Source organism: Lagopus leucura, unplaced genomic scaffold, assembly GCF_019238085.1.
Source record: "Lagopus leucura isolate 7727_CA_CO unplaced genomic scaffold, USGS_WTPT01 Super-Scaffold_100008, whole genome shotgun sequence".
NCBI classification, from domain to species: Eukaryota; Metazoa; Chordata; class Aves; order Galliformes; family Phasianidae; genus Lagopus; species Lagopus leucura.
This window is the reverse complement of record NW_024962265.1, coordinates 10,552,086-10,572,880: the sequence shown is the minus strand read 5'-3', so window position 1 is coordinate 10,572,880 and position 20,795 is coordinate 10,552,086. Positions and strand designations below refer to the sequence as shown.

Below are 20,795 nucleotides of genomic sequence, written 5' to 3'. Positions count from 1 at the left end.
ATATACACAAACTTCTTTTCCTCATAGAAGCTCAACATCCACGACACTCCACTTTCCAGTAATCTATGCATCATTCTCAGTTGAAGTCTATGTAAGAAATATTTTCTACAACCTGTTTCTGAGCTTAGCAGTGATCTCCCACCAATTTCCTCATTTCTGTAAATGGAGCAGAAGTTTTACAATGTAAGGTCTAAAAAACTGCACTGAAGATACGTCTCTTCCTATGGTGGTGCAACACAGCACCAAAGAATTGAGGTGAGCTCGCAGTCAGAACACTGTGTATGAAGGTTGAGAAACGAGCTGTGCTTCCACCTGTAGATCAAAGGATTTTCAAACGAGGAACTGCGAAAGGCTACTGGGTTGGTGAGTCCTGAACATCACAACTATTACAAACTACTACAACTTGGCAAAACCAAAAATAGGCATTCTGCTATTGTTTAAGAAATCTTTAAGAGATTCTCTGATTTAAGGAATCTTTAAGGGACTTTTTTTTGGATATGGGTGGAAAAAAAAAAAAAAACCAACCTTTCAATCATCGTTAGGGGGTAGTGCTGTTCCAACCCACTCATCAAGCAGCTGGAAGTGGTTTTCCTCTTTCCTTAATCCATACATCCTCAGAAGACAGACAAGCAGAGGACATCCAGCCAAACTGCTGAAGAAAAAACCTCTCCTGCTTTTAAAAGAGCTGTAATCTACTTTTCCTCAACCTATTTAGGAATTAAAACCAGTTGATTCACACTCATACACAAACACATTTAGGTTACAATAAATAAAGCTTTCACAGTCATAATCCTGTATTAAGACACACATTCTGGACAACAATCAGCAAAGTCTGTGAGTGCATGAAGAGTCAGCTGGCAAGCAAAGTTTTCAGAAGTGTCCACATGAAAATCTCACTAGCTGCCATTATATCTTTCAGCACAGCAGCAAAAAGCAGAGCTGATGGCCCTTGGTCAAGTAATCAAGGATTGCAAGATCATATTCTGATTTTGTAGCACTTCCTTAATCTCCAAAGGGATTATCTGTTCCAGTTACTACCCAAAGTGATTAAGTCACAAGCACATCACAAATAAGAGATCAAATCTGCTATCCTTATGTACAGAGAACCATCACAACATGCAAATCACTACACCATGTAGTGGTTACCATGTAAGTGGTCAGATAGGAGTAAAGAAAGAAATTAATTTATTCTTTTTCCATCCAATGAAGAAACATCAAAATCAAGACATAAAATCCATCTCTAGTTTTGTTTTATCATCGTTTAAATGGATTGGAATTTTAATATCTATAAAGTATCACAGAATCCTGAGAGTTGGACGGAACTCCGCTGCAATGACCAGGGACACCACAGCCAGATCAGATTGCCCAGAGCCTGGTCACCCTGAAAGTCTCCAAGGAGGAGGAATCCATCACATCTCTGGGCAACCTGTTCCACTGCCTCACCACCCTCACTGCAAAAGACTTTTTCCTTGTACTTAACCCACATCTACCCTCTTTAAGCTTGAAATCATTTCCTCATATTCTATCACCACAGACCCTGCTAAAGAGCATCTCCCCTTCATTCCCATAGCTTCCCTTTAGATACTGAAAGGAATGGTATCCTTCAATAATTTGATGGTATCCTTCAAAACTCATTTATTTTTTTTTAACATATGTACTTCTAAAATTGTTAGAGAGAATTTTACTTTTATCCTCTATTGCTTTTGTATTTTTTAAGCGAATACCAACAGATATAGAGCTTATAGGGAGTCATCTATGATCAAACGAAAGAATCTTAGAGTTTATATCATAACAATCAAATCAAATTTTATTTAATTACAGGGAAACAAAGATTCATTGAACCATCTTTCTGATCTACTAAAGCAACAAAATTTTGGTCTTATTCTTATAAGTACCTCATATTAAAATCAAAGAGTTAACTAATTTATATTTAGACTCAATGCTCTTAATTTCAGTTTTGTTTTCATTTTGTGGCACTTTGTTTTGCTTTCCATAGGATAGGATGCTGACACTGAAAAAGAAAACTACTCCTGAGGCAATTTTCACATCTTCATGTCTATTGCCAGTCATTCCAGAAATGTAATATATATATTTACATTTGTTTAGCAAATATTGATTTTTACTTATCAAGTGGTCAAAAGCAGTCTGGCAGTGACTAAATGTTGTGGTAAGTGTACACAACAATCTTCTCTTTTACAACAGATCCACAAAATTTCTCAATTCTTGTAGTAACTGGGATATTCAGAAATTTCTGCATGAATGGCTGCAGGAGATATGCAGAACGACCTACTGTACACACATTCCAAAACATACAAATAGTTCCTAAACAGCATGCCAGATACACCCATCTCCTCATGCATGGGCCCAATGCTAAGGGCTGCCACGCCGGTGCTGCCCAGGTCTCTTAAGTCTGACACATGTACCACTATGTAGAGTCCTGCTCAACAAATATCTTCCTCTTTACCTTCCAAATCCACACCACACCAATGCACGAGGTGACCTTCCCAGCCAGAGATCTGCTGCTCTGTGGTGTGCAGAACTTCACACTGCAGCTGCGTAAATGCAGAATTACTGGTATCCTCCAACTCACCACTTCTGAAGAATATGTAACCTGGGACAATCAACATGTTTTACAAAAAGCAAAAACATCTGAGTACACCACGGTCACTTAATTATTTATGGTGAATGTGTGGCATTCCTACTAAAGAAGAGAAGGAAAAAAAAAAAGCCCTCATCTCACCTTCTCTTCACCTTCATCCTGTTGCTTGTCTCTTCCACAAATACAAGAAGTGATCTGTTAGCACCTGTGATACATATGGCCATCTTCTTTTCCCCTTCAATAAACACTGACTGTTATTTTGAAAATGCATGCAGCAAACAAACAATACTCCAGGCTTACTGCCCTTGGACAAGGTATGTGTATTACTGTGTGGAATTAGGAAATACCAAATGAAATGAGCTGGTCAGAAATTTAAATAGCTTTTAAGTGAACTAAACCATGCATCACAAGGCAGCAGAAAACAGAAAACAGCCTCACCAGATTCAGCTCCTACATTGCAACCCCAGAGAACAAAAGACAGCTGTGATGGTGACTGAGGTCAAGTTGCATTTATAGTCAATACAAAACAAACTCTGGCCTCAATCCCTGGTGAGGGATCAACAGTGCTCAACGGTCCCACTGCTCTCCCCGGGGTTCTGTGCTAACCAACTATTGAAATTTCACTCTGTCAGAGGAAGTTACAAAAGGATCATTATAATTCAGTGATTTCCTACTCTCCCATATCCTCTTAAAATCCCAGTCTTGACATGTTTGTCTGTAGGTGTACACAATGGCATCCCAAATAGATACTGCCTATAGTAACCGAATATTGACTATTGTGTATTAAAGCTTCCATTTTTTCAACGTTTTATGGTTTGAGAAGCTCAAAATATTAATATCCTAGCACACAGTTTTCAAAAACATTAGGTGGCCATACTTCCTAATGAGATTGATGATGGCAGAGGAAAGCTATGAATTTCATTAATTCAAAATCAACTTCAGCACTCTAATTTAAAAATGATTTGGATGCTTGATCCCAGGGCTTACTGCTCAAAACCATCAAGCACCTATAATTCTAACATCAGGACAAGATAGAGTTGCTCAGCATTTATATAAATTATCAATGAAACAACAAAATTTTAGAAAATCCAAAAAACGTTCCTAGTTTCTCAGGTAAATCTCACGTAGGTTTGTCAACCCCTATTTTCAAATAGCTTTTGGAAAGTTTGGTTAGGTAAAGGTCTTAATTATTATATAGGTTTCTCTTTCACTTATTATATATAGAAAAATAATTTGCCTTCATTCTAGGTTAATCTAATACTGATCTTAACCACTCTGTAAATCAATCAGTAGAAGAGTTCCTTCTTACTGCTAAACTGAAGATTTCATATTAGATTACATTAGAAAACTCTCATCTTAGAAATTCATGATTATAGAAATTTATCCAAGGCTGATACACCTGCTTGGCAAAACCCATACGTTTACCTGCACTGCAGCTGATGGGTGATTCTTAAAACCCAAATCTGACAAAACAATCAGAATTGTGCTCAGGATGCAAAAATATAACTCATGGCCGCCTTGCTGCCAGACAACATGACCATGACAACAACCTTACATATGTTTCACTTATAAGCTGCTTTTTCAGCTACTGTGACACAGCCACCTAGGGTTTCTCTTCTGCTTCTTACATCAGCTGTATTGCAGCACTGCTCCATTTTGAACAGAGGTTTGCAATAGTGATTTACCACAGAGTTTGTTGGTTTTTTTTTTCAAATTGTGCAACTGTACTTCATAGTATCATTCATCTCAATTATTTTGTGGGCAGCAGATTACACAAAAATTTCTTACAGTAGTGGTTCTTCTTTGTATCTGAATTCTATGCATCTTTGATGTCTTAAGATAGCATTTATTTAGAGTTGAGTACAAAAATGCAATCAAAGACCATTTCAAATAAAATCTCAGCCTTTTGTGCTCTAGAAGACTGAAAAACAGCAAATCCTTCCCAGTAACTCTTCATGCTGGACATATTGGATGTCCCATCCCTGAAGGCATTCAAAGCTAGGCTGGATATGGCTCTGGGCAGCCTGCTATGGTGGTTGGCAGCCCTGTCCATGGCAGGGGGTTTGAAACTAGATGATTGTTATGGTCCTTCTCATCCCAGGCCATTCTACGATTCTACGATTCTGTGATAATTATAAATAATAAATCAGAAATATAAAACAAGAACACGGAGTAGCCTGAAAGATAATTTTCAGGTGGATAATAGTTTGCTACACATCAAAGACAAATACCTTGTTTCTTTTTATTCAATACAAGTAAAATTCTGGGAGGTAAATAAACAGAAGAAAAAAACCCAAGCAGCTTTAGAAAAAAACTACCCTCCGTAAATTGCTCCCATAAATGGTATAAGAAAAGCCTTTGGTACCTTAAAATACAAAGAACAGAATGAAGCGTGTTACGTATTCAATTCTGCCCATGAACACAGAGCAATCCATAGTAGATTCAGTCAGCATTTATACTGTCTTTAGTGACAGCAGATTCTGAGCCCGAACAAAAATCTCCAAACATAAGCAATCTCTTTCAGCCTATTTACATCTTACATTTGTTCAGACAAGTGATCTTGTCTGAAATAGAATAGAAAAAAAACAAATTGAGAAAGATGTAGAAGAAAAATAACAAGGTAACATGGAAATGTGTTTTGGGGCAGATAGCTCCATGGACTCTCAGAGAAAAATCTAGAGCAAGGATAATAATCACAAACACTAACTACTGTCCTTGTGGAATGTAAGAAATTGTCTGGAACTATTCAAATGCAAATATTTGGCCACAGATATGAAATAAATGCTTAAATAAAACCTTCAGCAGACAGTACGGTGAAATTATCAGGATGATGCATTCTGTGAGAGCTTACCTCTCCCAGCCAGCGGAGAGAATCTACATCTTTAAAAAGCCTCCAATACCAGCAGAAAAAAACACTTTTCAACTAATGGAAAAGCCCCTATTTGCCATGCAGCTTGAAAAATAAAAAGAAAAAAAAAGACACCATCAAAGAGATCACTGACTTGATTAGAATACTGTCTCAAAACTGATATGGGAAATCTGTAAAGCCAGGGAGTTACGTAGGAAGAAAATGAACAGGAAAAATACACACTAGAACTAAAAAACTTATTCCTTTATCTTTTATTTATGCAGGATCTCTGTCAGCTGTCAAAGTATACTTTTCAAGGATCAGGCCAATACTGTATAATTAGCAATTATATCGTTCTAAGTCATATTGGTATATGATCCTTATTACTACCAAAGACAAATGCACTATTTTTAATGGATTTGCACTCAGATCATCTTCCTGAGGAACAGACATATTATTAGTTTAATACTCTGTATGATTTTATTATCATCAAGGATTTTATTATCAGTGGGGAACTACAGCAGAGAGACTGAGATTTATTTCAGGTTTCTAGAGAACCAGGCACTGATCACCTGAGTCTAGTCAAATATCTTAAAATCTACATCATCACATATTTCAAACATCCCATGGAAAATACTGAGACTATGTGTAGATTTTCCAGTTAAGAACAGGTGTGACTAAAGGCAGTGATATTATCACTGACATATCTCACTGCTGTATCAAATAAGATGTATCATATACCTCTGTTGTCATGACCATAGTGTACAGATCCCTTTACATGTACTGCTGTATATAAATGACTCTATATAAGTGAGCTTTCATAAAGTGACGTACTCGTCTGTCTTAATTGACTAAAAAGTGCTTATGCAGCCTACCTCCAACTCTTCCTCCATTCACACTGAAATACTAAAGTCACCACAAGACTCAATACTGATATATTGAGGCTTTTTTCTTTGTCCATTAAACACCATGTATAGCAACAACTCCATTTATTGGGGGTTCTGTTATTTGAGCTACAGAACGAAACGTTTAAAAATACAAGGAAGAGGCATGACAACACCTTCGTGCTCAAACGTCTTTGAAACACTGTGAGATTATCTATGGAAATACATTCAAACCACAGGAATGAATACTGTGATATAAAAGAAAATTTTCCAGATCAATGTTGAATGTATTCTAACATACCAGTAAGGACCCAACCCACAGATCAGGAGAGTTGCTTAAGGTCTGTTCTGACACAGTAGAGGAAAACTGAACCTCCTGTGCTAATGTTATGAAGAAAGCATGCTCTAAATAAGACAACAACCATGAAAAGATGACATTTTATACATTTAACATGCTAAATACATTTGGATTAAAGACTTTTTTTTTTTTTAATTCAGAAATTCTTAATACTATCTTAACTTAGCTACTTAAGTATACACTTTTTCCAAAGTTTTTTGTAATAGAGATCGGCAAAAAAAATGAGAGGTATATAAAAACTTATTAAACCAAGCACATTTGTTTCCTTTGCGAAGTTGAGCTATATAGCATGATGAAGGATAACAAACTGCTTTAATGAGTTGTTGAAACTTTTCAACTAACATCTGCGCGTCATTTCTGGCTTGAGAAGCACCACTGAGGAGCCTGCCAAAGCACTGACTTCTGCCCCATTTGCATCGCCTGTGGGATAGGCAGCTTGGCTGGGGAAGGAAGAGGTAAAGCAAAGAGCTAATTAGTGAGTAAGCCCTTTGGGTCAGAAAGCCTGCTGACTCAATGCTAAGTCACAGATAGTGCTGGGCTCCAGCAGCAGGGGTTATGTGTGACAGAGCCAGCTCAGACCAGTTACCCAACACAGTTAACACCTCCTGCAGTCGGGGTAAGGGCACCAGCTCTGGTCCTCTTCCATTTCCTGTGGTGGAGCTGTGGCCAGTAACTATCTTTCCTCTGCATCTGTGGCAGGGCTCTGAAGGCAAAACATCTCCAATTCCCAGCGCAACTTTCATAAGGTCTCTTCTACTTTCAAAGATATGTTTCACATAAAATACAAAACACCACTGCAGTGTGCAGGTTAGAGCAGCAGGGGAAAATTGAGGGATCATCACAAAATCTGATCATTCTACCACCTCTCCCATTATAGGCTATCTGCCTTTATTAAAAACAACCAGAGTGTCCTATGCTAGGATATATAATCTCACAAGGTGTAGCTGCAATGGAAATTCTCATGCAGAAGTACCAATACTACAGACTGACAAAGCTTGGTAGTTTGTTAGGCAACTGGATGGAACTACTCAGCAGTCTTCCATTCCTAATTCTTTTTTGCCTCTTTCCTCACATTTTTTCACTAGAGCAATTGCTCTTTACAACAAGCAATCACAGAAAAACTTTGCAAATGCTTCTGAAAAACAAGAACATACTAAATTCCCTTGTTTCTTAAGCATTTCTAAGAAAGACAAATCATGGCAGTGTATGTGTACAACTTCCATAGGCAAAACTCCATTGTAAACCTTTAGAACACAGCTCTAACACATGGAAATGTAAGATCTACAGTCAATTGGCAATACTCCTCTGAAGGAAACACAAGATATTCCACACTATATTGCGAACTTGATAATACTTATACAAGTTTTTCTGAGTAATCGATATTGGCACGTGAAAATAAAGCAAACCTCAGCAGGACACATAAAATTAATGCACTTCCAGTGTAATTCCAGGCAGCAGAGCATACATCAGCACAGACATGGAATTCTTGGCTGTCTTGTTTGACATAAGCGAAGCAGAAATTATGTGTTGTTGCAGGTGCTTTGCAAGCAAACATGATGCCCAGCTGATTGTTAACAGACAAACTTTTTTTTCAAAGGCAAATGAGCAAAAGATCATCAAACTGACTAATAAAAAACCCAGGTGGAAGTAGTTACGACTATCCCCGGGATGGAGCAGTCAGCAGCTATCACATTATGTTTGGATGGCACTGGAAACAGACTGCTCTTACTGGGGCCAGGAGCAGCCTTCAGCAGGCGCATACAGCATTTCTGATGCTGGCAGCCACTTCCAGCTGAGCCAGGCACTGTGCAGCTCAGCATGGGCAGCTCCATTTGGCTCATACATTTCAAGGAATTACTTCATGTGCATCTCATCCTGAAAGCTAGAGAACACCTGCAATTTATGCTCTCTGGGAAAACTGCACAGTTTCTAGCCCCTGAAAGTCAAATCCTAAAGTCAGGTGATCGATAATAGTGTTAGTCAAATCGATTTTTTTATTTTCCAAATGTAGGAATCTTTGTATCTTCTATCTTGTATGTCTAAAGAGACATAAGGTCTCTTTTATTTTTGAAGATAAGTTTCATATGAAATGCAAAACATTCTTGGAAGTCAAACAGCCCTTGCAGTGTGCAGGTTAGAGCAGCAGGGGAAATTACAAGAGTTCTTAAAAAATCTGATCTGAAAGGCGTCCACACTTTGTAATAAAATGTATTCACTTGATCTAGAAAATAACTGAACAAATTCAACAAATATGCTCTTAATAACAGAAAGACATAAAAGTAATCTAAAATAAAAATTTTTTGTCTTGGAGACTTCAGTGAAATATCTCGGGGTTTTTTTTTGTTTCTCTGTTTTTAGAGGTTTTTTTTTTCCCCTCTCTGTGCAGTTGCCATTCTGAAAAGCTTTTGTGCAAATCACGCATTGCAAGTCCACCTCTCCTAACTGCAGGCTGTTTTCAGGAGACAGAAGTACTGGTAGCTGCCAGACAAAGAAAGAAAAAAAAAAAAAAAAAAAAAAAAGGCATGTAGATACACAGAGGCTAGGCTGTTCAACTGTTCCTGGATTTGATCAAAAATTGCCTCTCAGCAGTGACGCACCCCTGTTTTCTAGCATAATATGAATAAACCTGTGCATAAACTTTTGACTCAGAACAATGCCACGCTGGTTCCGTGATCCATCAGATCTTGGAAGATGAACAGGGTAAGACGTGGTCAGCTCTTGATAGGAAGTCTTCCAAAGAGGAACTTAAAAGCTGCTACTAGTTGGTGACTGAGTAGATGGCTCTCTTGACTCTGTATAACCCACGTCTAGTAATGCTGCAGATAGCACTTCCTCTCAAGTTAGAAATATACAACTAAACTCAGAAAGAAATATCAGAAAATACAGACTTCAACAGTTTGTCACTTGGTTGCTTTCTGTTGGGAGAAAGAAAAATAAAAAAAGGAGAAAGATGGAAATCTTTCAGATATTACTGGAAGGATTCCTACCAGGTGTAGTCCTACACCAAAGGGCACTGGAGATTACTATACAGACTTGCTCCACAGGATGGACTCAAAATCGGATTAAGAGCCTGCCCATTTGGCTTCCCTATCTGTCTGATGGCAGTGGGACAGACACTCACACACACACACACACACACACACACAGTGAAGCAAAAAAAAAAAAAAAAAAAAAACCACTCAGTATTCTCCAATGCAGAATGTCCTTATTGCCCTTCAAACACTGTATGTTCACCTGCTGTCACAAATATGCTTGGAATGTATGCAGTCCAAGGGCACGCTGAATTAAGGATAGTGAATGGTCTTCTTGAGAATGATCCCAGTGCAGTTCAGATCTCTGATAATGCAGTTTGTTTTTTTTCCTTTTAGGTATATGAATTATTTACGTAGTTACCTAGGCCAAACACCACCTTATCGTATGTATTCCATAGTGATACTGACCACATAGAATGTTATATATCTTCAGTACTAAATAGTTGTGTGTTATTGCTGTGTACTGCAAACCAGCCATCCTTTATCAGGCCAGATACATCAGGTTTTCAAGGTTTCCTTGGTTTCTTTGTCCTATGAATGACTATACCTGTAAAAACTCAATGAATTAATAAAGCAAATGTTGGGCAATAGTGTGCTCACAATCAATATCAGGATCAAACTCCCAGCACACTAACTACATAACGAGTTAGCCACTGAAGGGTGCTATGCAGTCAGCAGTATTGCTAAGTGGTTGCCAAAAGGAGACATAAACCTTTTCATCAGTATACATGTTGACAACATACTACACTGGATTGTGCCAGTTTTGGTTAAAGAACCTAGAAGTACTGTTGGACATAAAAGGAAATTAAAAAAAAACAAACAAAAAAAACCTTCACTGCAGAACCTCAGCTGGATGTAATCATTAATGTTATGCAACTGCTTTCTCCTGAAAAAGAGGGTGGATTCTGCAAGAGCTAAGTTGAGTTGTTTGTAAATGGTAAAATCCTACTCTGATCCCTCACTAATAACCTTTAACACAGCACAGGCCTCAAGCACTGAAAGAGGACGTGGAGGGCTTCACTGTAGGGCCAGTTCTTTTTAATGTAAAGACGCACAAAAATATTTTACTTGAGCGATCAACAGAAACTCAGAGTGAAGAGCACAGGTTGCTCTGCCTTACACAATGCTTCGGTTTCAAGTCCTTACTTGGTTGCAGTGCTGCTTGCACAGCCTTTTACACTGCAGGATTCTTCTTTCTGCTCTTGTTAGATCTGAGATCTCTGGCAAGTCATTTCACTATCTCTACCCATCATCCGCTGTGTCCCCTCAGCTTCTATCAACTCATAACAGCAGTGACTGTTTTGCTTGCAGTATCTGTGAGATCTGATTTCTGCCCTGTTACAGTAATACCATTAATGCTTTCAGTGATAAAGTTTTGTTAAGGATAAATTACTTAAATTTCCAATTGCATTGAAAAAATATAATGCCAATTCTATTGGTAAATCATACATTTTTAGACAGATCCTTTCTGAAAAGTTAGACAGACTTAAAACCCACAAAAACAGAGCACACATGATGTAATAATCACTACCACTGCAAGAACCAGCAATATCCTTAGAGTTTTCAAGAGCAATATCTAGTAACCTATATCAGGAAGCCTAAGACACAAGCAAGTTTTATGTAGTCCCAACTTTTCTCCCCGCACTGAAATTCACTGAGGTTGGCTGGGACACATGGTTAAGTCTCTAGTGCAGACATCTGAATAAGCTCTTTTTGTACAAGATTTTTAGAATCTGGAAGCTATTCAGATGGTTTAATAACAAGTATAATATTAGTGTCTAGAGAGATATATGTGAAGACTTCTGTTTTAATGTCTGAGCTGCAAATCACTTTACCAGTCTCCTCAACACACACACACAAAGGGTGGAATTCTGCAGCTCACTGAAGCCAGTTCCTACAGCTACTGATGAGAAACTTGCTTATTCCTTACTAGTAATCTAGCTAATATTGACCCAGCAGATCCCAACTGGATCTTCTGTGTTTCCTAAGAGAACAAACACCTTCTGCTTCTCCAACTTTTACATTCAGAAACATTAATTTTATTACTCTTCGAACAAATACGCTAATATCAATCTCTATTGAGGCAAAGCAGCTGTTACACTTCAAGTCGGATTAACTGTACACAAAACCTCTGCGCTATTTCACACATATTTACAGGAGACATTTTTAAATTTTATGGATTCATCTGTTCTGAAGAGTACTTTAGTACGTAAGTACCATAAGCATAACATAAAAACTCAGTATAAGTATGAAACCAGAAGATCTTTTAATTGGTATTTTAACTACTGAATTTTAATTTTAATTAACAAAACCCAAAATCCTGATTTTACTTTCTTTTTCCTAACAAAACCTCCAGCACTGTAGTGCATTCTTTTCCTGAAGTCTTTTATGCTGTTTTCACTGGAAAATGACCAAACAGAATGAGTGTTGAAAAAGCACTTCTTATTGGCTTATCAGAAATTCCAGTAATTCTTCTAGAAGTTTATGGGAAGGGAAATGTTCCTGCACAAGTAAATGGAGCAGATAAAAAGAAGAACTAAATTGTTCAGGAAATATATTCCCTATCTGCAATACAGCTAGGGTTTTTCAAACAGCCTTCTCTACCAGAGGCTGTAACAGAAAGACTGAGACAACAGACGTGCTATCAGTAGCAGAAGCCTCACATTAGTTTAAAATGTATATTTTCTCTTAATTCTATTACTTGATTCTATATAATTTAGAGTTTCTATCACTAAGACTGAAACACTGACAAATAGAACTACAGATCCTATGTTAACATGACACAGAATGTGTCCAATAACTACTGCTAAGAAAGTCATTATGGCTAACTATACATTTAATATAAAAACTTACATTGTCATAGAAACAAGAGACTCCCAACTTGAAATTGTCATGCTAGAAGGCAGTTCTCACCAAAAGGTTTCAGACTTTTTAGAAACAACAAGTCATATAACAAACCCACACTGAAAGAAAAATCAGAAATACCAGTAAAACAATCACTGTCAACATAATAAACAGCATCCCACCTAATTCTGTCAGCTGCACCGTTCTAATCCTGGCAGAACTGATTTTTAAGGCAAGTTTTGCAGCACAATGAGTAGTTCTGCTCTAAATTTTGGAGATAATTACACTTAACCTAACCAAAGCACATGATAAACTGAAGAGGTATTCATCTCCTGCCCCAATCTACTGCAAGAATTAAACAGCTGCTGCCTTTCCCATTCTGCAAGGATCGCACTCAAATGGCAGGAGCCTACAGGCATCCAACTGCAACAGGCCTCTGCAGTACTCTGAAGCATAAAAAACTGCTCTGATAGAAACAGAATGCAGAATTAAAATAGTGAGGCTAATCCTTGTTTGTACTAATGCACCATTTTGGAAGCATGAGAGATTTATGTAACATTTGTTTATGCTGATTAAGCACAAAGGACTTAGAAAGTAAGAGAAACTAATTCAGCCATTTCATTTATTACTAGTTAAGGAAATATCCATGTGAAAGTAAAACATAGAAAATATTTGATGCATTTTGTCTCGATTTATTATAAAGTAAACAAACAAACAAGAGCTTATATGGCAAAAAGATCTCCTGAAATGGGACCTAGACTTACTTTTCCAACGATAGGTTGGCTCTGATCATCTTTTGAGGTCCAGCCTGGGCTGTTCTATGATTCTATGACTGCTACACACATATATATTAAAGTCATCTTGAGAATTCCTTTCAAACGTGTTTTTCTTTGCAGTTTCTCAAGGCAAACCATTGCACCCCACTTCAGTGAGAACTTGAGAAGTAAACACAGACATATTAAGAATAATTTATGATTTCAGGTACAGAAGAAAGAATAACTATTCATTGGAATGAGTCAACTGCAGAGATTTTAAAGGGCCAGCTTTAGCCTAACTTAAGATTTCAACATATTTTGAGGAACAAAGGCAGACCAAGGAAATACAGTCCCAGCACTGATTTCCCAGTATTGGAGAATTTCCCCAGGCTGTAAAGTCTCTCTTGAATAAGACAGAAAATGTGGCTACTAAAAACAGTAATAATTTTGTTAAATAACCTCTTGACTTTTTTTCCTGAGACTTTTTCTCTCACCTTTTACCTCATCCATCTTGTACCTTGTCTTATTTCCCTCTTTATTGAGGTCACGTGTTGTGGAACTAATCCAAGACCTCCAGCAGAAACATCTGAAGTTGATAGGTGAAATGAAACAGCATTACACAGATATTAACAGTAATAATATATATAAATGAGAAGACAACTGAAGAGTCATGATGACCACAGCATACCTCTTGATGAATCTGCATGCATCCAAGCAATCTGCATTTATTGACTGAGAATGCAGAAGTAATGCATTTGTGATTTAGACATTGTAAAAAGGGTAAATATGTGGCAGATACATACAAGCAACAGCCTTTTGTCAACTAAGCATTCAGTAAGGAGTCCATATTATGGATAAAAAGTTTGAATAAATGCAACCTTAGACTAGCAATTTAAAAGCATTAAAACAGTAAGAAAAATCTGTGTTAGAGATTATCAATTACTAACGAAAAATTCTGTTCACTTCAGAAATGTTAGATTGAGTTCTTTTTTGTTAAAGCCCTTCACACTCTTCCTTTTCTTTTGCTGCTCTCTGCCATTTCACTTTCCACTGCGGTAGCCTCAACTTAAACTGGGAAAGTAACACAAATGGCCAGAGAGAAAGAACTCCCTCTTTTTACTGGTAAATTTCCATGAGGTTGAAAGAAAGCTAACTTGAAACAAATAAGGCGAGCAGAAGAAATACTGTTAACAATAGAGTCATTTTGTGCATTCCAGAGATCAGAAGACAACTCGGGCTCACAGCCCTGGTTATTTCAGAAAATTCAGTTAAGGCCAGCATTGCAATGACATTCAGCAATGAAAATGAGAGATAGCCATTTTGGTACTGAAATCAATACCTTCAAACTCTGCACAACAGACTGCACCTGCTTAAGTAGGCATCTATCTACTCAATCATATTTTAAAGTTCATGATGACTTTATTTTCTACTGCAATATAGTGTATAATACTGTGCATCGACTGGACATCAGAAGGAAGAAGTTAATTTTAAGTACATTACATAGATGCATCAAAACATACATGAAGAACTCCCTAAATCACTGCAGAAATCCATAATAATCATTATAATCATTCCCAAAAACATTACCACACGTCTTACCCACTCTCAACCTACAACATAGATGTTGCATGCTGATATATTCATAAACATGTGTTAGATACATAGAAGAAAAAAAACTTCTTTCCAGAATGTTAGTACAGTCAAGGCATACCATTCTGTCCTCAGACCCTAACCTTCAAAAATCCCTTTGTTTATATAGCTATGAGGAACAGAAGAACAAGAAACATCTGCTCCCACAACTAGTACAGCATTCTACCTCCATCATCCTTCCTAAATCACAGTTATGACCACGTCCTCATATAAATCCCTTTGGAAGGAGCACTTTTTCCATGTACACACTTCCATATATAAAAAACATAGATGAACAATTAATCAACTTTTTCATGTCACAAAAGTAGCTCCTCATCTGCAAGGAACAAGGAAAAGATCGTAAGTGCTGAAAGCAGAAGCTCAGAATCCATCTTTCATCAAATGTTGAATTAATGCAGGTGAATTGAAAGCACGTATAAAGTAAGGCAGACACAATTTTACCAACTCACACTGATACTTTTGTCAAGAGTATCAACAGACAGATGTGAGTATGAGATGAACTTATCAGTTACTGAATAAAACTAATCAAGGTACTCTAATTCTTTCATTTCTTCAAGGAAATGATGCCATAACAAAGTCATGCCCCTGTCCTTTAATGGCACATTTGTAATTCTCAAAGACGAAAAAAGACAGATGAATGTAATTCTATTACCAGTGGACACAGAGTTCCTGACATGAAACATCACTATCTTTTGGGAGGAGCCGAAGAGTAAATCACTGGATACATGAGTCACAAGCCAGTTAGAATGGTCTTTAAAAATAGATGGGCAAAAGTAAGAATGGCATGAAGTAATGGTAAAAGAAGAACATAATTTGATTTCCAGGGTAAGTTAAACCTGAAGAATCAAAAAGTAGGAAAAAGGAGTAGATCTGAAGTACATTTTTCTTTTTTTTTTTTCTTTTTTTTTTTTTTTTTTTTTTTTTTTCAAAGAGTATCACCGTTTCTACCGGAAATGCAAGCATGCAGTTTTTCATAGTTCTTTGGGTTTGCTCTCTGCATGAGACCTGTGATCATGCAGCTTACTATTTGTTTAGATTAGGGAGGGAAGTTGTATACAATGTTCACATCTTAGAAGACAGCATTTACTGACACCCAGGAAGAAGGGGAAAAAAAAAAAGAAAAAAAAAAAAGATAATCTGCACGCATATCATATCTTAATAAATGGAGAAGAAAATTACTGGTGAAATTAAATGACCAAATAAGCATCTTAAAAATATAACAGTATGTACAGAAATATGTATGAAGAGATCTGAAGGAACTTACTAATATTTTAACCAGCTGACATGCTATTTACACACCCAGGGTATCAGTATGGAAAAAAAAGAAACTATGCCTGTACTTCTCTGAAAGGCGTCAGAGACTTAAAGAAAAGAAAATAACAGTTAACTGTAAAGTTGGTTTTAATTACAAAATTCAGGGACAAACTAATTAAAAAGTAAATATTTGTTAATAAAGGCAAGTCCCTTATTGCACTGTGTACTAAATCCTTTTTGCATAAGGAGCTACAGTTGATGCTCGAAGTTGGATGATCTAGAGACAAATAAGACACAATAGAAAGTGTCAATATAAAGTATCAGTGCTACTGAATCCACTAATTCCATGTGGCAACACAACTACCTAGTTACTTATAGAAGTAAATTAAACAGTTCAATTAGATCACCTGGCTACTCATTATGTTTAAAGCACTGTCCTTGGAGAAGAGGTGTGTCACGCAACAGTGACAAGACAAAATCTGCTGCATGACTCCTGAGTTCTGAAATCCGTGTTTTCAGCCCCTTTGTTGTGATTCTGCTAAGTCCATAATTCTCTACAAAGAATAAAGAACCTGGTTTATTACAGTTGAATCGGCAGTTCCTGAAACCTTTCAAACTGAAAACAAAGCTGAGTTGCAGTCTGTGCACATCACGGACCCACACTGCCTACTGATGGGAACTACTGGAGAAAGATCCTACGGATCTGAGACAGCAGTGTTAAACAGAGAACTGGAGACAGTGCTGCTACTAATAGGATTCTTAGTGTGATTACTTATCCAAATTAGGATGCCTTTCCTTAACACATTACTTTTACAACCAAGCATCTGTGCATCTGTGGGAAGAAAGCACTTAATCTAAAATGTTCCACATGTGAAATCAACCACAATTGAAAATAAGTATTTCTTTCAGATAGCGTAAGGATCTTTTCTTCACCAGAGTAAGCAGAAATTCAAAACACATAAAACTTGCAAATATACCTGGCTAATTTGATTGCTGTACAACATTCTGACACAGGAAGACCGTATCCTAAAAAAGACATAGGCCTTTAAAGAGGAAATCCTGTCTCCTTTATATGATGTCTAGGACAGTTTTGTCATTGACTTCATCAAAGCCAAGATTTCATCCAATGTGTTTTAAGGCAATCTCTGATTCAGCCAATAGTAGCACAATCAGTAGTTTGTAACGAATAAATAAAACAATAAAAAGGAAACAGTCTCCAAGAAATGTTTCTCCCTGAACTCTCACAATTAGCTTTGAATTATAACAATAATGGTTCCAAAGTGTTTCCTCCCAGTGCAAAGCCAGGCAACGGTTTCCTGTGTTAAACTGTATTTATTGGGTGTCATACTTACAAGAGTACTATGGAGGATTTCATCACGGAACTGCTAATTAGTTTCTCGAGATGTTTACTCCTTCTCACAATACACAGCAATTCCTACTTCACAAGTTTATTTTTTCTAAGTTAACACTTTTAGCTCCCATTAAGCAGTAACATTCCACTGGACTCATTTTAGAAGTACTTCACCCCTCAAAGATGCAAGCAAAGATGAAGCACTGCATTATTTCAGGTGTATAATCAAACACAGCATAATAAAAAATTATGGAAGTACCTTTCTTTCCTGTACTTCCTACACTAAATTAATATCTGTAAACTGAATTAGCCAGACCTTGCTTTCATCTACAGGTGAAATTTCAGTCAAAACTTTTAAATAAGTCTCCTAAGCATCCCATTATAAATAGTAGCACTCTACCTTCACAGTTTATCTCTGTGACTTCATACTCAGCCAGCTCTGCAGAAGCAGCTCCAGTCATGTCACATGGTGCATTCAAGGTCATACTATTTTAATTTACAGAGGTATCATTGATAAATTATGTGGAAACAATGATAATAGAGTCATTAACCTTGTTCCAGCACACTAAAGGTGTTTTATAACTAAAACGAGAATAAAGTTATAAAAACATAAAGATTTGATAGCCCAGCTTTTTCTCTCCTACACACTGCCGCAAAGTACTGCTGGGGATTTTATCCTGGTGAGTAACGTGGCTCTCTGCCGGCTGTGCTTTTAACCAAGAGTGCAGTGACTAGACTGAATTACACTGAAGGAGGAATAAGGTGATTAAACGCACAAAACATTGACCTTTTTTTTAAATATAGGAAGTTGGATCCAGAAGGCCTCTCCCTTTGGCAAAGTAAAGGATGCTGGAGCACAGGAAAGATCATTCAAACCAAGATGTGTCAGTCCAAAGATCTATGCAGAGTTGTCATTTCCAAACATGCAGTCATCTGGCTAGTACTGGAGGACTCACATCAAAAGTGCAGTGTGTTAACATGCTGAAGTATATATATACTACTATATTACACATACATATAACCTAGGTGGGATTTAGAATACATTCTCCAAGTCTCATTCAGAAAACCTGCAGTAATCCACAGACTAAAAGCCTGACTAATGTCCCTAATTCACGTATGACAGACATCTGTATTAAGGGTACACATATTAGTGAATCACTTGGGATTGCTTTGACTTGAAGTGAAATATTTGAAGAATAGTGAGGAGGTGGGACAGACTGACTGATGTATTACACCATCGTAACCTGAAGTTGGCATCAGTGAAGATTAGTATCTACAGCATTTCTGCAAAGAAGAACATAAATTGTTTAGCAGACAATATACCCTTGTCTTCTTGACATTTCCATTGCTGCTTCTTTTAATCCAGATGCTGCAAGATCTCTCACACTAAAATTGATGAAGAGAGGCAACAGAGATGACCAGAGATGACACCACACTCCAATACAGAATTCATTACACTCCTCTCCACTTATCACATGAACTATTATCTCTTTGCATCCTCTGACTATCAACATAGGATCCACAACGTACTTCACTACTTACCCAAAAGGACCAACAGGAAAACCACAGAGCATGTCTTTATTAAGGTATTTGACCTTATGTGGGCAAACGGATATATCTTAAAGCGCATTCTGAAGGCCTGAAAGTCAAACTTCCTATGAATTTTCCCATGTTCAGGTAAACTAATAACTGGCATATGTTTCAAGCATTCAAAAGTGTCACAAATGCCACTTCAAACAACACACTTTCCATCAAAATGAGGAAGTTAAACCGCAAAATTATGACACAGCAACATGCCTTTACGTCCTCCAAGCAAAGACTACTGGCTGTCGCTATGGAGCACGCACACCTCCGATGAATGAGATCAAACCCCTTCCCATTACAGAAACCCCCAAGTTTGGGACGAGCTCGGTGCAGGGCTGAGCCGCGCGCTCGGAAGATGCGCACAGAGCCGCACTGAGCCGCCGCAGCGCGCCCGTCCGAGGGCACGCGGTTTCCCAGCGGAGCTCCAGCGCTGCGCTGCGCGGGGCTGCGCCAGCAGCAGCTTCACCGCACGTGCTCACTCGCAGCTACCCCAAGTCGGCTGAGTTGGAAGAGGCAGAAACAAACAGCATCTGCTGCACCTACTGACTTTCCTGGAAATGTATGGGAGCTATTCAAGCACTCAAAAATAAATAAGCGCAAACTGGAGAGGCAGAAGAGTTCTTTCCAGAAAGTTTCTCCCCGCCTCTCCCTCCCACTTCTCCCCAGGATCAGGCGACCGTTCCCACGGGGCTCCAGGTGAACCACTTCTCCGCCAGCGGCACGCTCAGGCCGCCGCCCCGCCGCCCGCTCCCCGGTCCCGGCCAGCCGCCCCACAGCGCAGCGCGGCCCCGCTCCGCTCCGCGCCCGCTCCTCCGGCCCCGCGGCAGCGCCCGCAGCCTCGGAGCGGCGCCCGGCCCGGCCCGGCCCCCCGGCCGCCGCCTTACCTTGCTTGACGCACTTGAGGCGGATCGGGTCCTTGCAGTGCTTGATCACGGCCAGCACATCCCTGATGGTGAGCCCGGCCACGGGGGTCTCGTTCACCTCCAGCAGCAGCTCCTCCGGCACCAACTTGCTGCCGCCCTCATAGGCCACCTTGCCGGGCTTCACCTCGCCCAGGTACGGGAACTGCCCGTTCTCGGCGCCCCCTTTCAGCTCGAAGCCCAGCTGCCCCTCCGGGTTCCGCACGATCACGATCTCGTGGACTCGGCTCGTCCAGTGGCTTTTCTTCTTCAAGCCCTTGGACATTGCCGTGGGGATGCTCTGCCCGACTCCCGCTCTGCTTGCCGCTCTCTCCTCCCTCTCTCTGCCCCCCTCCCCCGGGGCTCCTCTGGGGCACGCTCGGGGCAGGCTCGGGGCTGCGGCCGGCGAGGGGAGCGGGCGCCGCGGCCCCGCCGGGCGACGGAGCGGGGACGGGGAGAGCCTCTCTGCCCAGTCCGAGCGGCCGCCGGCGCTTTAGCTGATATCCATGGCAGCCGCGGCAGCCGGGACCCTGCGTGTGGATGTACTAGTTGTAGAGAAACTGGCAGCGGGGAGGGAGGGAGAGAAAGAGGGAGGGGAAAAGGGAGGGAACGGCCGCGGGGAGGAGGAGCGTGGCGGCGGCGGCGGAGTCGGGCGGGCGCTGCCTCGGCGTTCCCTCCTCGCCTGACCCGGTAGTGAAGGCCGAGAGAGAGGCTGCATGGCACAGCCGACAGAAGGC

General features: G+C 39.3%; 1 protein-coding gene across 3 annotated transcripts in view; it reads right to left on the bottom strand.

The window, feature by feature from the left end:
* Window positions 1-20,476, bottom strand: part of MAGI2 (membrane associated guanylate kinase, WW and PDZ domain containing 2) — a 708,774-nt gene extending 688,298 nt beyond the window's left edge. For all 3 annotated transcript variants that reach the window (XM_042872317.1, XM_042872319.1, XM_042872318.1), the window contains exon 1: window positions 20,044-20,476. In XM_042872317.1, coding sequence (XP_042728251.1) covers window positions 20,044-20,344 — 301 coding nt within the window. In that variant the 5' untranslated portion in view covers window positions 20,345-20,476. The remainder of the gene's footprint in view (window positions 1-20,043) is intronic.
* Between the last annotated feature and the right edge of the window lie 319 nt (window positions 20,477-20,795).